The sequence below is a fragment of the Aegilops tauschii genome, chromosome 6, assembly GCF_002575655.3.
Source record: "Aegilops tauschii subsp. strangulata cultivar AL8/78 chromosome 6, Aet v6.0, whole genome shotgun sequence".
In the NCBI taxonomy this organism is placed as follows: domain Eukaryota; kingdom Viridiplantae; phylum Streptophyta; class Magnoliopsida; order Poales; family Poaceae; genus Aegilops; species Aegilops tauschii.
Genome location: NC_053040.3, coordinates 182,960,676 through 182,979,218, shown reverse-complemented (window position 1 = coordinate 182,979,218; position 18,543 = coordinate 182,960,676). Strand labels below are relative to the sequence as shown.

General features: G+C 43.2%; 1 protein-coding gene across 1 annotated transcript; it reads right to left on the bottom strand.

Annotated features, from left to right (window-relative positions):
* Positions 1–12,480: 12,480 nt before the first annotated feature.
* LOC109756037 (25S rRNA (cytosine-C(5))-methyltransferase NSUN5) lies at positions 12,481–18,176 on the bottom strand. The gene is made up of 13 exons (XM_020314906.3): positions 17,851–18,176; positions 17,246–17,304; positions 17,020–17,070; positions 16,693–16,825; positions 15,964–16,049; positions 15,628–15,726; positions 15,487–15,540; positions 14,897–15,041; positions 14,231–14,292; positions 13,891–13,978; positions 13,331–13,414; positions 13,074–13,235; positions 12,481–12,979 (listed from the first exon to the last, which is right to left on the bottom strand). The coding sequence occupies exons 1-13, from the start codon at positions 18,119–18,121 to the stop codon at positions 12,753–12,755; spliced, it is 1,521 nt and encodes a 506-aa protein (XP_020170495.1). The 5' UTR covers positions 18,122–18,176; the 3' UTR covers positions 12,481–12,752.
* Between the last annotated feature and the right edge of the window lie 367 nt (positions 18,177–18,543).

Genomic DNA, 18,543 nt, shown 5'->3' with positions numbered 1-18,543 from the left:
TAGAGAACTGGAACAAAGCATAAACACATAGTGAATATGTGAACTCCTCAAACTACGGCATCACCGGAAAGTATCCCAATTATTATCACCTTGGGGTTTATGGATTATAATACGTAATAGGTGCATATAACTTGCAAGATCGGATCACGAACATAGATATAATGGTGAAAACATAAACGGTTTAGATCTGAAATCATGGCACTCTGGCCCTAGTGAAAAGCATTAAGCATAGCAAAGTTGTAGCAACATCAATCTCAGAACATAGTGGATACTAGGATCAAGCCCTAACAAAACTAACTCGATTACATGATGAATCACATCCAACTCCTCACCGACCAGCGAGCGTACGAAGGAATTACTCACTCCCAGCGGTGAGCATCGTGAAATTGGTGATGAAGAGGATGGTTGGTGATGACGAAGACTGAAGATCCCCCTCTCCGGAGCCCCGAACGGGCTCCAGATCTGGCCTCCCGATGAAGAACAGGAGGTGGCGGCGGCTCCGTATGGTAAAATGCGATGAAACTTCCTCGCCTATTTTTTCTGGAAAAGTAGGATTTTATAGCATCGGAATTAGGGTCAGCGGAGCCTTGTGGGCCCCACTACCCTCTAGGGCATGCCAGAGGGGGTGGCGCGCCCTGATGCCTTGTGGGCAGCTGCCCCCCCCCCTCTAGTAGGTCTTGGTTCCAGTATTTTTTATTTATTCCAAAATAATTCTCCAAAAAGTTTCGTTCGATTCCGAGAACTTTTATTTCTGCACAAAAAACAACACCATGGTAGTTCTACTGAAAACAGCGTTAGTCCGGGTTAGTTTCATTCAAATCATGCAAATTAGAGTCCAAAACAGGAACAGAAGCGTTAGGAAAAGTAGATAGGATGGCAAAGTTCACCCTGAGTCCAGTCGCTTTTCCGAATATGCCAAGAATTTCTTTCACAAAGTAAATATCTGTTGTCGTTGGTTTGATGAACATCACTACATCATCCGCATATAAGGAAAGTCGCTGCATTGGCCGACATCCATTAATCATGCTCAAAACTTGTTGTTCATGGGCTTTCTTCATAATAGTGTGAGCACATCCATTTCTATGACGAACAGGAGCGGGGAAAGGGAGTCCCCTTGCCGTAATCCACAAACTTGCATAAACTTCTTGTCCGCACAGCCATTAACCACTACCTGAGAACTTGCTATAGATAGGAGTGTTGCGAACCAAGATAACCAAACTTCCGAGAAGCCTTTGGCCCTGAGCACCTTGAACAGGAAAGGCCATGATAATGAATCAAAAGCACGTGAGATATCCAATTTGAGCGGAACTCCTAATCTTCTTTCCATTTGCCTTACTAGGAGAAAGTTGTCATGCAAGGTCCTTCCTTTTATAAAAGCCAACTGATTGATATGAACCAGCTCCCCCATGCGGGGCCGAAGCCTAGTGGTCATCGGTTTTGATGCAAGCTTTGGCATACTGTGTACCAGGCTGATCGGCCGGAAATCATGTATATGGTAGGCCTCCAGTGATTTTGGGATTAAAGTGATCAGCGCTTGATTTAGTCTTCCAAATCCCCTACCATTGTTAAGGAAGAGTTTGTGAAGTATCGCAATAACATCCATCTTGACAATTTCCCAAGCCTTATGGAAGAAGATTATTATGTAGTCGTCCTCACTGAACGGCAAATCAAGCTCCGATAGATCTATAGGCACTATTGTTGGGAATCCTTGCATGGAAAAACAAAAACATTCTACGCACACGCAATGATCTATCCATGGAGATGCATAGCAATGAGGGGGGGTGTGTCTACGTACCCTCATAGACCGTAAGCGGAAGCGTTTATTCAACGCGGTTGATGTAGTCGTACACCTTCACGGTCCGCCCGATCAAGTACCGAACGCACGGCACCTCCGCGTTCTGCACACGTTCAGCTCGGTGTCATCCTCGTCATCTTGATCCAGCAGGCGAGATGAGGTAGTAGATGAGTTCCGTCAGCAGAACGGCGTGGTGACGGTGGTGATGAAGCAATCCTGCAGGGCTTCGCCTAAGCACTGCGACGATCTAGAGCGGAGGAGTAAATTAGAGGCGGAGGGGTGCCGACACACGGCGTGGAATCGGCTGTTTATTGTGTGGCACCCTTCCCCACATATATATAGGTGTGGGAGGGAAGGAGGCAGCCCTAGGGCACCTCCAATAGGGCCGGTGGCCACCCTAGGGGTTTCCTAGTGGTGCGTCCCCCCCCCCTTCCATATAATGCACAAGGGAGAAGGAAAGGGGGGAGGCTCCCCTTCTCTTTCCTTTCTTCCTTCCGGAGATATGGTAGGAGGAGGTGGAGCCTCCCCTTTCCATCCAATTGGGTGTGGCTGCCTTTAGGGGGGCGCACCAGCCCATGTGGGCTGGTGTGTTCCCTCTACATGGCCCAATAAGGCCCAATACCCTCTCGGTGCCTCTGGAACCCCTTCCGGTATACCGATAACTTTCCGGTGCATTCCGAAACCATTCTGGAGACCAAATAGTATCGTCCTATATAACAATCTTTACCTCCGAACCATTCCGGAGCTCCTCGTCATGTCCGTAATCTCATCCGGGACTCCAAACGACATTCGGTCACCAAACCACATAACTCATATAATACCAAATTGACATCGAACGTTAAGTGTGCGGACCCTACGGGTTCGAGAACTATGTAGACATGACCGAGACACCTCTCCGGTAAATAACCAATAGCGGAACCTGGATGCCCATATTGGATCCTACATATTCTATGAAGATCTTTATCGGTCGAGCCGTTATAACAACATACGTAATTCCCTTTGTCCATCGGTATGTTACTTGCCCGAGATTCGATCGTCGGTATCTTCATACCTAGTTCAATCTCGTTACCGGCAAGTCTCTTTACTCATTCCGTAATACATCACGTAGTGACCAACTCCTTAGTCATTTGCTTGCAAGCTTATGATGTGTATTACCGAGAGGGCCCAGAGATACCTCTCCGATACTCTGAGTGACAAATCCTAATCTCGATCTATGCCAACCCAACAAACACCTTCGGAGATACCTGTAGAGCATCTTTATGACCACCCAGTTACGTTGTGACGTTTGATAGCACACAAGGCATTCCTCCGGTATCCGGGAGTTGCATAATCTCATAGTCGAAGGAATATGTATTTGACATGAAGAAAGCAATAGCAGTAAATTGAATGATCAATATGCTAAGCTAACAGATGGTCTTGTCCATCACATCATTCTCCTAATGATGTGATCCCGTTATCAAATGACAACACTTGTCTATTGTTGGGAAACCTTAACCATCATTGATCAACGAGCTAGTCTAGTAGAGGCTTACTAGGGACACGGTATTTGTTTATGTATTCACACATGTATTTAGGTTTCCGATTAATACAATTCTAGCATGAATAATAAACCTTTATCATGAATAAGGAAATATAAAATAACAACTTTATTATTGCCTCTAGGGCATATTTCCTTCAGTCTCCCACTTGCACTAGAGTCAATAATCTAGCTCACATCGCCATGTGATTAATGCCCATAGTTCACATCGCCATGTGACCAATACTCAAAGAGTTTACTAGAGTCAATAATCTAGTTCACATCGCCATGTGATTGACACCCAAAGAGTACTAAGGTGTGATCATGTTTCGCTTGTGAGAGAGGTTTAGTCAATGGGTCTGTCATATTCAGATCCGTATGTATTTTGCAAATTTCTATGTCTACAGTGCTCTGCATGGAGCTACTCTAGCTAATTGCTCCCACTTTCAATATGTATCCAGATTGAGACTTAGAGTCATCTGGATCGGTGTAAAAGCTTGCATCGACGTAACCTTTACGACGAACTCTTTGTTACCTCCATAACCGAGAAACATTTCCTTAGTCATCTTTAAGGTACCTAAGGATAATTTTGACCGCTGTCCAGTGATCAAGTCCTGGATCACTATTGTACCCACTTACCAAACTCATGGCAAGGCACACAATAGGTCTGGTACACAGCATGACATACTTCATAGAACCTATGGCTGAGGCATAGGGAATGACTTTCATTCTCTCTCTATCTTATGCCGTAGTCGGGTTTTGAGTCTTACTCAACTTCACACCTTGCAATACAGGCTAGAACTCCTTCTTCGACTGATCCATTTTGAACTCCTTCAAAATTTTGTCAAGGCATGTACTCATTGAAAATCTTGTCAAGCGTCTTGATCTATCTCTATAGATCTTGATGCCTAATATGTAAGTAGCTTCACCGAGGTTTTTCATTGAAAATTCTTATTCGAGTATCCTTTTATGCTATCTAGAAATTATATATCATTTCCAATCAGCAATATGTCATCCACATATAATATCAGAATGCTACAGAGCTCCCACTCACTTTCTTGTAGATATAGGCTTCACCATAAGTCTGTATAAAACCATATGCTTTGATCACCTCATCAAAGCGTATATTCCAACTCCGAGATGCTTGCACCAGCCCATAGATGGATCGCTGGAGCTTGCACACTTTGTTAGCACCTTTAGGATCGACAAAAACTTCTGGTTGCATCATATACAACTCTTCTTTAATATCCATCAAGGGATGTAGTTTTTGACATCCATTTGCCAGATTTCATACTTATAAAATGCGGCAATTGCTAACATGATTTGGACTGACTTAAGCATTGCTACGGGTGAGTAGGTCTCATCGTAGTCAACCCCTTGAACTTGTCGAAAACCTTTCGCGACAAGTCGAGCTTTGTAGACAATAACATTACCATCAGCGTCAGTCTTCTTCTTGAAGATCCATTTATTCTCAATGGCTTGCCGATCATCGGGCAAGTCCACCAAAGTCCACACTATGTTCTCATGCATGGATCCTATCTCAGATTTCATGGCCTCAAGCCATTTATTGGAATCTGGGCTCATCATAGCTTCTTCATAGTTCGTAGGTTCGCCATGGTCTAGTAACATGACTTCCAGGATAGGATTACCGTACCACTCTGGTGCGGAACATGCTCTGTTCGACCTACGAGGTCCAGTAGTAACTTGATCTGAAGTTTCATGATCATCATCATTAGCTTCCTCTCTAGTTGGTGTAGACATCACAAGAACGGATTTCTCTGATGTGCTACTTTCCAAATTGAGAGAAGGTACAGTTACCTCATCAAGTTCTACTTTCCTCCCACTCACTTCTTTCGAGAGAACTCCTTCTCTAGAAATGTTCCATTCTTGGCAACAAAGATCTTGCCTTCGGATCTGTGGTAGAAGGTGTACCCAATTGTTTCCTTAGGGTATCTTATGAAGACACACTTCTCCGATTTGGGTTTGAGCTTATCAGGCTGAATCCTTTTGACATAAGTGTCACAACCCCAAACTTTAAGACGACGGCTTAGGTTTCTTGCCAAACCATAGTTCATACGGTGTCGTCTCAATGGATTTAGACGATGCCCTATTTAACGTGAATGCAGCTGTCTCTAATGCATAACCCCAAAACGATAGTGGTAAATCGGTAAGAGACATCATAGAATGCACCATATCCAATAAAGTATGGTTACGACGTTTGGACACACCATTATGCTGTGGTGTTCCCGATGGCGTGAGTTGTGAAACAATTCCACATTGTTTTAAATGAAGGCCAAACTCGTAACTCAAATATCCGCCTTCGTGATCAGATCGTAGAAACTTTATTTTCTTGTTTACGATGATTCTCCACTTCACTCTGAAATTCTTTGAACTTTTCAAATGTTTCAGACTTGTGCTTCATCAAGTAGATATACCCATACCTACTCAAATCATCTGGGAAGGTCGGCAAATAACAATACCCGCCGCGTGTTTCAACACTCATCGGACCGCATACATCGGTATGTATTAGTTCCAATAAGTCATTAGCTCGCTCCACTGTTCCGGAGAACGGAGTTTTAGTCATCTTGCCCATGAGGAATGGTTCGCAAGTATCAAATGATTCATAATCAAGTGCTTCCAAAATCCCGTCTGCATGGAGTTTCTTCATGCGCTTTACACCAATATGACCTAAACGGCAGTGCCACAAGTATGTTGCACTATCATTATTAACTTTGCATCTTTTGGCATCAATATTATGAATATGTGTATCACTACGATCGAGATTCAATAAACCTTTCACATTGGGTGTATGACCATAGAAGGTTTTATTCATGTAAATAGAACAACAATTATTCTTTGACTTAAATGAATAACCATCTTGCAATAAACATGATCAAATCACATTCATGCTCAAACAAACACCAAATAACATTTATATAGGTTCAACACTAATCCCGAAGATAGAGGGAGTGTGCCATGGTGATCGTATCAACCTTGGAACCACTTCCAACACACATCGTCACCTCGCGCTTAACTAGTCTCTGTTTATTCTGCAACTCCTGTTTCGAGTTACTAATCTTAGCAACTGAACCGGTATCAAATACCCAGGGGCTACTATTAATACTAGTAAGGTACACATCGATAACATGTATATCAAATATACCTTTGTTCACTTTGCCATCCTTCTTATCAGCCAAGTATTTGGGGCAGTTCTATTTCCAGTGATCATTTCCTTTGCAATAGAGGCACTCAGTTTTAGGCTTGGGTCCAGCTTTGGGCTTCTTCATGGGAGCGGCAACTTGCTTGCCATTCTTCTTGAAGTTCCCTCTCTTTCCCTTGCCCTTTTTTCTTGAAACTAGTGGTCTTGTTAACCATAAACACTTGATGCTCTTTCTTGATTCCTACCATCGCCGATTTCAGCATCGGGAAGATCTCGGGAATCATTTTTGTCATCCCTTGCATATTATAGTTCATCACGAAGTTATAGTAGCTTGGTGATAGTGACTAGAGAACTTTGTCAATCACTATCTTATCTGGAAGATTAACTCCCACTTGATTCAAGCGATTATAGTGCCCAGACATTCTGAGCACATGCTCACTGGTTGAGCTATTCTCCTCCATCTTGTAGGCAAAGTACTTGTCAGAGGTCTCATACCTCTCGACACGGGCATGAGTCTGAAATATCAATTTCAGCTCTCGGAACATCTCATATGATCCGTGGCGTTCAAAACATTTTTTAAGTCCCGGTTCTAAGCCGTAAAGCATGGCGCACTAAACTATTAAGTAGTCATCATATTGAGCTTGCCAAAACATTCATAACGTCTGCATCTGCTCCTGCAATAGGTCTATCACCTAGCGGTGCATCAAGGACATAATTCTTTTGTGCAGAAATGAGGATAATCCTCAGATCACGGACCCAGTCCGCATCATTGCTACTATCATCTTTCATCTTATTTTCTCTAGGAACATATATATAGAAAATAGGGGAGCTATATCACGAGCTATTGATCTACAACATAGATATGCAAATACTATCAGTACTAAGTTCATGATAAATTAAGTTCAATTAATCAAATTACTTAAGAACTCCCACTTAAATAGACATCCCTCAACTCATCTAAGTGATACGTGATCCAAATCAACTAACCCATGTTCGATCATCACGTGAGATGGGGTAGTCATCAATGGTGAACATCTCTATGTTGATCATATCTACTATATGATTCATGTTCGACCTTTCGGTCTCCAGTGTTCTGAGGCCATGTCTGTACATGCTAGGCTCGTCAAGTTTAACCCAAGTATTCTGCATGTGTAAAATTGTCTTACACCCGCTGTATGTGAACGTAGAGTCTATCACACCTGATCATCACGTGGTGTCTCGAAACGACGAACTTTCGCAATGGTGCATACTCAGGGAGAACACTTTTACCTTGAAATGTAGTGAAGGGATCATCTTATAATGCTACCGTCGTACTAAGCAAAATAAGATGCATATAAGCTAAACATCACATGCAATCAGATGTGACATGATATGGCCATCATCATCTTGTGCTTTTGGTCTCCATCTCCAAAGCATCGTCATGATTTCCATCGTCATCGGCTCGACACCTTGATCTCCATCATTGCGTCGTGGTCGTCTCGCCAACTATTGCTAACTCATAGCGATAAAGTAAAGCAATTACATGGCGTTTGCATTTAATACAATAAAGAGACAACCATAAGGCTCCTGCCGTTTGCCTGATATCTTAAAAAACATGGTCATCTCATACAATAACGTATATCACATCATATCTTGACCATATCACGTCACAATATACCCTGCAAAAACAAGTTAGACGTCCTCTACTTTGTTATTGCAAGTTTTACGTGGCTGCTACGAGTTTCTAGCAAGAACCGTTCTTACCTACGGCAAAAACCACAACGGTGATTCGTCAAGTTTGCTGTTTTAAGCTTCTTCAAGGACCGGCTGTAGTCAAATTGGATTCAACTAAACTAGGAGAAACAGACACCCGCCATCCACCTTTATGCAAAACTAGTTGCATGTCAGTCGGTGGAACCGGTCTCATGTGCGTGGACATGTAAGGTTGGTCCGGGCCGCTTCATCCCACAATACCGCCGAATCAAATTAAGACGTTGCTTGTACGCAGTATGACTATCACCGCCCACAACTCTTTGTGTTCTACTCGTGCATATCATCTACGCATAGACCTGGCTCGGATACCACTGTTGGGAATCGTTGCATGGAAAAACAAAAAAATTCTACGCACACACAATGATCTATCCATGGAGATGCATAGCAACAAGGGGGAGAGTGTGTCTACGTACCCTCATAGACCGTAAGTGGAAGCGTTTATTCAACGCGGTTGATGTAGTCATACACCTTCACGATCAGCCCGATCAAGTACCGAACGCACGGCACCTCCGCGTTTTGCACATGTTCAGCTCGGTGTCGTCATCGTCATCTTGATCCAACAAGTGGGACGAGGTAGTAGATGAGTTCCGTCAGCATAACGGCGTGGTGACGATGGTGATGAAGCAATCCCGCAGGGCTTCGCCTAAGCACTGCGACGATCTAGAGCAGAGGAGTAAACTAGAGGCGGAGGGGTGCCGACACACGGCGTGGAATCAGCTGCGTATTGTGTGGCACCCCTCCCCACATATATATAGGTGTGGGAGGGGAGGAGGCAGCCCTAAGGCGCCTCCAATAGGGCCGGCGGCCACCCTAGGGTTTTCCTAGTGGTGCCCCCCCCTCCATGTAATGCACAAGGGAGAAGGAAAGGGGGGAGGCGCCCCTTCTCTTTCCTTTCTTCCTTCCGGAGATATGGTAGGAGGAGGTGGAGCCTCCCCTTTCCATCCAACTGGGTGTGGCTGCCTTTAGGGGGCGCACCAGCCCATGTGGGCTGGTGTGTTCCCTCTACATGGCCCAATAAGGCCCAATACTCTCCCGGTGCCTCTGGAACCCCTTCCGGTATTCCGATAACTTTTCGGTGCATTCCGAAACCATTCTGGAGACCAAATAGTATCGTCCTTTATATCAATCTTTACCTCCGAACCATTCCGGAGCTCCTCGTCATGTCTGTGATCTCATCCGGGACTCCAAACAACATTCGGTCACCAAACCACATAACTCATATAATACCAAATCGACATCGAACGTTAAGTGTGCGGACCCTACGGGTTCGAGAACTATGTAGACATGACCGAGACACCTCTCCGGTCAATAACCAATAGCGGAACCTGGATGCCCATATTGGCTCCTACATATTCTACGAAGATCTTTATCGGTCGAACCGTTATGACAACATACGTAATTCCCTTTGTCCATCGGTATGTTACTTGCCCAAGATTCGATCGTCGGTATCTTCATACCTAGTTCAATCTCGTTACCGGCAAGTCTCTTTACTCGTTCCGTAATACATCACCTAATGACCAACTCCTTAGTCATTTGCTTGCAAGCTTATGATCTGTATTGCCGAGAGGGCCCAGAGATACCTCTCCGATACTCAGAGTGACAAATCCTAATCTCGATCTATGCCAATCCAACAAACACCTTCGGAGATACCTGTAGAGCATCTTTATGATCACCTAGTTAAGTTATGATGTTTGATAGCACACAAGGCATTCCTCCGGTATCCGGGAGTTGCATAATCTCATAGTCAAAAGAATATGTATTTGACATGAAGAAAGCAATAGCAATAAACTGAACGATCAATATGCTAAGCGAATGGATGGGTCTTGTCCATCACATCATTCTCCTAATGATGTGATCCCGTTATCAAATGACAACACATGTCTATGGTTTGGAAACCTTAACCATCTTTGATCAACGAGCTAGTCTAGTAGAGGCTTACAAGGGACACGATATTTGTTTATGTATTCACACATGTATTTAGGTTTCCGATCAATACAATTCTAGCATGAATAATAAACCTTTATCATGAATAAGGAAATATAAAATAAGAACTTTATTATTGCCTCTAGGGCATAGTTCCTTCAGCTATATCCAGTGCTTCTAGATTAATGGCATGCTCCCTCGTCGTATCCTTCCCAAGGAGCTCCTTATATGCCTCATGGAAGGCCGCCTCATTGCCTAGTTGATCAGCAATTACGTGGCCATCAACTAAAATTGCCGGTATGAAGTTCTTGGCCTTCCCCCCGTTGGCAATTAAGTGGAACAACTGTGTATTGGCATCTCCCTCACCTAGCCATCTGATCCGTGACCTCTGCCTCGCAATAGTTCTTTCAAGTGAAGCAAGTCCTAGCACCATGTGCTTTAAGGTCATCATGAGCGACCTTTCCTCCTGTGAAAGTAATCTTCTTTCCTGCGCCACGTCAAAACGAAGAATGACCACGTTGGCTATGGCGATCTGTAGTTTGATGTTGCCCACTTTCTTTTGCCCCCAAGCAGTGAGGTAACGCGTTGTGTTTCTCAACAACATGTCCAGCCTCACGATGGGATCCGAGATCTCCGCATCACAGATCCACGCTTCCTTGACCGCGTCCAAAAACCCCTCAATCTTCATCCAGAACAGCTCGAATCTAAACCTCCTCTTCGGTTGTAAGTGTTCCTCCAGAGACAAGTATAGGGGACAGTGATCGGAACAAGCAGTAGAAAGTGTCTGAAGTAAACATTCAGGATGACCAAGCTCCCAATCAACCGAAACAAACCCCGATCGATCTTGGTGAGGATGGGCACTTCCCGCTCGTTGCTCCACGTGTACGTACGTCCATGCAAGAAAAGCTCCTTAAGCGCATTATCATCCACAAATCTCTTGAACTTCTCCATCATCCGTCTATCGGTCAGAGAATTATTTTTATCCGCTGCTTGGAGGATGAGGTTAAAGTCCCCAATAACTAGCCATGGCCCGAGGTAGTAGCTCCGTCTTTCTGCGAACTCCTCCAAAAATGGGATCTTCTGAGCGTCCTCTTATGGCCCATACACAACCGTGAGCCACCACACAGCTCCCTCCTTTGGCAAGACATATCCGGTTATGGAGTTATAGTCATTACCAAAGATTGACAAGTTGACTTTCGTGGAATCCCAACCCACAAAGATGCCTTCTCTAGTATCCGAAGTCAGGAGATAAGCAAAGCCATCATAGGATGGCCCAAGACATTGCATTATAGTATACTGGTTTACGACCGCTAGTTTAGTTTCTAATATACAAATTATCGCGACATGCAATGTGTGTACGAACTCCCTCAGCGCCTTCTTCTTGGCAGGGCTATTTAGCCCTCTCACGTTCCAGCACACCATCTCCAGTGCGTTGTAAGACATTGGGAAACAAGATTGGCCTGGGGTTGCACTCTCCCGTGAGATCTCTTCTCCCATAATTAGCGTTACGTGGGATTAGTGCGCACAAAACTAGTCGTTTCCGTTCTGAGCCCTTGTCGTCCGCCCGCCTCTTCTCTCTGCCCTGCTGCTCAGGATCCGATTCATATGGCTAGGGCGCGACGCAACATGCTTCCCTGTCAATTCTTCCGGCTCCAAAAGCAAACTAGCCAAGGTTTAACATATCACACTAGTATATTTTAGGCTGGATTAGTATATACTAATCTCTCTCTATTTTCATCTTGTATTAGTGTCGAATTTATACTGTTATGCATAAGATTGTTGTTGTTTGATTGTCTGATCTGTGACGCTACGATTCTCTGAAGAGTTCATATCTATCAAGAGTTCATATCTTTGTATGTGTCCTACTCCCTCCTAGCCTACCAAAACGTCATATACGTATTTAGGTACGAAGGGAGTAGATATTATCTAATTGTGATGCAAATTATCCTGTGTGAATCCTGGCTTCGCCACTGCTCGGCCCTATATTGCCCTCTCTGTAGCCACCTCCATCGTCTCTTGCACTATATTTCTACTAGTACCTTGTCAATGATAGTGTGATCGTTCATGCACCGCTACTAACTCCGTTCCAAAATAAGTGTCATGGTAACCATAACATTTATTTTGGAATGGATAGAGTACATGATAACGACGGTTAAAAAATAAATAGTAGAGCATGGTAAAATGACATTTCGTTCTAGCCATACGATATGAGAGTTAAAAGGATTTCAAATTTAATATGGCTCTACAACTAATGCAGATGACTTTTATTGTTTAAAAAAGTGAGCACTGCATGTAACACCCGAGTACCAAAGTTTTCAGCCGCCTAATCTGATCTTACAGTCAAAAATACATCTCTCGTTAAGATAGGAATTGACACAATTTCCTTTCCGATTCTTGTCGATGATAACGCGTTCTTGGGTGCAATAGTAGTAATACACGTCTCTTTTTCGATGTTAATTGCTTCAAAATTGAACGTGCACAATGGCCTTAGTTTACAATTCTGCCTACATATCGAGAAAATGCAAAATTCAGCTACAAGTCCAACGCCGGCTTCGTTCAGCTGCCGCTACCAAAAGAAATCGCTCAAAGATCCTAGGGCAACATCTCTATATACCCCAGATGGAGCAGAGCACGTCCATCCTGGACAATCTCAAGGAGCTGAACGCCCTGAGACCTCCGCTTCGCGTTGTGCAAGCTCGTTTCCTTTTCCTTCCCAACGCGCCACCGTCTTCGCTAGGCTCCAAAGCATCAGCGGCGGCTGCTTTCCTCACAAACAGCGCTATGAAGAATCCCTCCAGGTCATCCTCGGGATCCGTCCGAAGCAAATGCTGGGCTGCAAACAAGGAAAGCCGTGAGGGTGTATAATTTCATGCCAACAGAAGGTCATCCAGAAGCGTATTTGAGTTGTTCAGGGAAAGGGAGCATACCTCCGTCGAAGACCGGAAGGCCACGGCGCATCCATTGAGGGAATGGGGTAGCGAGCTCGAAACCGAGTGATGAGGCTAAAGGTAGCACAGAGCTGACGACATCCTCATTCTCTGCCTGGTGTATTGAACAGGTGCTGTAGACCAATCTCTCTACAGAGGGAACTGCAGACGTGGACGGAAGCTTTTCACTTCAGTTTCTGCGACAGTTGTCCATAGAAATGTGATCATTAAACAGACCGAGTAGAGTAGGAACTTACATGATAGAGCATGTGAGAGAGCTTTCCGCTGAAAGGCGGACAGTTTCCGGATCCTTGCGCTTGAACCTGCATCATCCTGATCATCTGCAGAACAGGGTTTCTTTAGTTTAAATGTTCCAATTGGATACTGGTATGATGGTGGTGGGGTGAATCTGTTTCCCTCACTTGCATCTTTGAAAAAATGTAGACCTTAAGAAACATCCCTGACACTCGAATGTTCATTATTTCAGGTCAAAATTGACCAAGCAAGCAAAGCCCCTGTGCCAACTACAGAACTACAGAAGGCCGGATGACCCATCAGAGTATCAGACTGCATAAGATGCTAACAGAACCTTAGCCTTCTTATTTTGCCCAGGAAAAAAAATATCATGGTTTGCGGAGAAAACTAGGATGAACTCAATGTGGCATGAACACACATTGAATACGAAAAGATTCAATGTGGTATGAAAACTAGGATGAACTCAATGTGGTATGAACACACAATGCAGATTCCAAGTTTTCATATTGAATACGAGAAGTACATATATGTCGTAAGAGCAGCCTCCATAGCATACAGTTACCTATAGAATATGAAGGAAGCAAGTGGTCGAGTCTCTCGGTAGAGATTCCAGATCCAGAGCAAGAGGGGTCTAATAGAATAGCACGAACCTGCACAATCATCATTGTATTGAAGCACACAACACAATTTTAGGGTTGATTGTTCGACAAGACAAATGGAAAGCTCAAAAACCGTATGCTTGTCTGAAGTTTTCATCAATAGACAATACTCCCGCCGTCTCATAAACGTCTTACATTATGGGACGGAGGGAGTAGATCATTATGGATGTCAATACCAGAAATTCAATACATGAATCTAATCTTTCTAACAATAGTAACAATAACAACACAAGTACTACAAACCTCTGCATATGACGGATCATTGGTGTCTATATTCAAAAAGTCACCAATAACTGTTTCAATATCTACAAAACTGGTTAAGAAAATCTGATCATTGTATCATGTCACAAACTTTGTAACATAGTATATGGTGAACAGGTGGATACAGTTGCAAATTGGAAGGAAAAGACTACATACAATTAAACAAAGAAATGATCACCATAGATAGTCCACATATATCACAGCGACCCCCTTGACATAATGGTTTGTGTATTACACTTTAGAGAAAAATGATATCAAGGGCTGGGTCAAAGTAGCCAGAAGACAAGTGAATGCATGATCATTTCCACATACACAAAGAAGGTGCAAAGATATGCCTGATTGAAAGATGGAATGCTGTTAGTTTTGTGCCGTTGTGAATAAATGTCAAAGAAACAAATGAAAGCTACTGTCACAAAACAAAAGCATTTGAAACCTCACTCGGGTTAGCAGGGGATTTGTATTTGAAGGTCAAAAGAATTCACAAGGTACTTACTTTACTGCAGAAATTATGCGAACTTATAAACATTTTTTTCCTAGATTAAATGCAAGGTGAAAAGCATGATTTAACAGTAAAATAATGCCTAGGAAATATATAATTGCGAGATCACTAGAGCTAGAGGTAATAATAAAGCATTTAAGAAAGGATACTGTTTGCTCCAGATCTTCTGACAGTATGTTGCAATGTCTTGGCCCTCTCTTTGTTAAGTTCACAAGCAATAATACTCCCTTCTCCATTCATGAGTGCAGCAAGATGGACTGTTTTGTTCCCTGGAGCCGCACATGCATCAATAACCTAAGTTTAATGTTCAACTGGAAATTAATGATCTGACATGATACAAGTCCTAAGTATGTAAAGTGATACTTATCAACTGCTCAGAATGCAACATTCGTTCCATAATCATGAGTCATGAAGCATAGTAAATAAGCATAGACTTTTCATTTGCAAACTTTAAAAACGATATACAAATTGTTAAGTGATAAATTTCAGGATTATTATATTTTACACTGCGGGCATCCCTCAAAACTTTTCTTTCCAAGAAAACTCCGCGTCGCCACAATTTTACGTCCTAGTACTAAAGATGCAGTACTAAGGTCCAGAATATTGTTGTGTAAAATCCTATCAATTAAGAAAGATGGAAATGTAATTAAAATTAAATTTAGCTCAAATGGTTGCAACTAGCAAGACAAAAATAAATATATGCGATAAGAACTAGTGCGATTAAATACACTACACTAACCTTCCAACCCGGCTTAGGGCTCAATGCAGCTGCCACCATGCAACTTGCTTTTCCCTGTGCAAACAGGTTAAAGTGAGAGAGGAAATGATATTAGATAAAGTTTCTTTCAGATGCAGATGCTACAGAATCACAAGGCTTCACCTGCAAAAACACCTTTCCATCTGTGACCAATGGATGTTTATGCATATCAGTTCCAGGTGGGAGCACCAACATGTCTGGAACCATATCATCTTTATCAACCTACCAAGAGGTGAATTTCGAGTATCACTAAGAATGGTAGAGCATGAAAGTGATATCTAAGTTATACCAAGAAACATTGGCAGCAGGCTTGTTACTTGGAGAAACATGCTTGCTAAACAGTACTACCCCTTCCGATCCATAATAAGTGACACAGTTTTCAACTGAGGTTCAACTAACCTTAGTTCAAAACTGCGACACTTATTTTGGATCGGAGGGAGTAGAAGATAGGTGAAGTACCTTGTGCATTTTACTTAGTACTTCAATAACCGATCCTGTTGTGGTCTTGAGTGTGTTTACACGAACAAACCTGGGCTTTGGTTTGACTGCAAAAATAAAAGAATAATGAACAGCGTTGCATGCACAAAATTTTGCTAGTACCATTTAATTTATGTATAATGAGGATGGCATATCACTGACATGTCAAAATTGAGCAAATGCACAGCAGCAGTTGTACCTTCTCCAGGACACGGTTGTGATCTAATATTGAAAATTAAACTGTTTTTTCCAAGTGTATGAAAATGGCTACTGTTTTATTAGTTGTTCTTTTGAAGGATACTATCTAAAATACAATTAACAGATTTCCCTAAGTTAACCAGAACTTATCAATTATCATATGGGGTCAGAAAGTACTCGACATAAAAAATGATTAAAGTCTCAAACCTAGCATGAAAGTCAGTGTTGAGCGTTGACACAAGAAAACAACCTCATATAATACACTGCATATGAAATAGTTGAAGTTCATAGATGTAACACCTCACATAGATGCTGCATATGAAAAAAACTAAACTTTACAGCTGTGACACAATCTATTATGCCATGTACAGAGAATTATGTGATCAAATGAATGCATTTGATCTGGATGGTCAAGATCATCAGGCGGCTCAGAGATGCAGGGGCAATCATATTAGAGGAACAGTCAATGATCTATTACAAAAGGAACATGTCAGAGAGAACAGAGAAGGATACCTGTAGTTTTCTCGCTTAACAAATCCTCAACATTACTGACTTTCCTTTTAACACATATTTTCTGAAGAGCAGTCCTAAAAGTATCTTTATGTAGCATAATATACTCCTCGACAGATCCAGAAACTGCAATTTCCTACGAATGCTACTTCATGTCAGATTTTCTTTGGATGGGAAGAAGAAGCGGAACAACAAGACTGATCAAGCGAATGACATGGCAAACTAGTGCTTAATTCCATAACTCAAGTTTAACTGTGTTATAGCTACAAGGTTAGAACTTAACAATTAGAAGGTTAGACACTGATCCAAAGAACATAGTAACTGACAAACCTGACCGAAGAGGATGTCGTAGGCCGTCACATAAACTAATTCCTCTTGTTTCTGCAAGAAAAAGGGAATGCATAGTCAATCTATGCCTTACTTCCTTCCCTGGCGGTGTTATAACTTATAAGTAGACACTTAAAGGCCATGAAACCTATCAACACAAGGCTGGTATAAACAGTGTATAGCAAGAAGGGAATCAATTAATTCATAACATTTAGCTCAGATGGCTGACCTTCCATTTGCTGCTGAATACTCCACTTGATGCTAAAACCTCCTTAAGAATTGGAAGATCTGATTAAAGGAAACAAAGAAATTATGAGGGAGAAGTCAATGCAGGAACATACAAACTGAGAGTTAAAGCACAAGGGGAAAAGCATAACCGCAGAGTTTGCTTATTTCAAGCAGCACCACATATGGTTTTATTTCCTGGTCGTCAGCTATGTACATTCTCATCGGATGGACTAACATACTGATCGAATATGTACATTTCTTCAAGGTTAGTTGTTTTATAATTAGGGTTCGCGGAGCATCATTCTCCGGAAGTTTGAGTTAGCCAGAAATCCACTCTGTTAACATTGGCATATTTATTCATTCTATAGATCGTGCTTGGACGAAAAGGATTATGTCACAGGTAGTAAAGACATTAAAGTATCTTCAACCAGGGCATTAAATAGAAGTTGATGCGCACATTTAGCAGCATATATCTCCACAGCGGCATTCTATCGGACGCATTGGATATCATAGCGAGAATGCAGCAACGGGGCTCTGGACTGGCATTACATCGAACACCTTGCACGCGAGCGCGCAAGAAGGCAGCCGGTTGGAGCTGGGGCTTACACTTGAGGGTCTGGCAGACGAGGGCGAAGGTGGCACGCTTGTTGCGTACGGAGGGGGAGAAGACGAGGGACTTGATGGATCCCCCGGAGCGCTTGGAGGCGTCCCCGCGTAGCACGCGCCGGAGCACCGTGGCCGCCTCGCGCCGCGCGAAGAAGGCCGCTCGCTCCCCAGCGTCGCGGCTCGCCATCCACCGCCCCGGCTGGCGTGGCGGCGGCCGGCTCTGCCCGACCTTCGCGGGAGCGTGGCTGCGATTCTTGAGCGGCGGCGGCATGGCTGCCGAGTTGCGGGTTCTGGGTTTTAGGTAACGGTAAGCGTCTGGAAAGAATTGCGATTGCTGGGTTTTATGGTGCGCGGCCAAAATCAAGTCACGTCTAGAAAAGGGGAATAAATATCAAAATGCTCACATCTAATCTAAAAGGAGTACAGTTCATGAATACATTCCTGAATTTTTTTGGAGTTTCAAACACTATTCAGTACTTCGTTTGTTTTCATTTACTTCGCACGTTAATTTTGGATGTGCTACGCGTCGGCTGGGTGATGTTTATCTGCCGCCTTCTTAGGCGTTGGATGGCGAGTTCGGCACTCGTCCAATCTTCTCCGCGTGAGTGTGCACCAGCCTTTGCAACAAGGCCCATGTTGCGCTCGGCACTTTGCAGCACGAGACTTGTTGCGCTCCCGCCGAACCATTTTTTC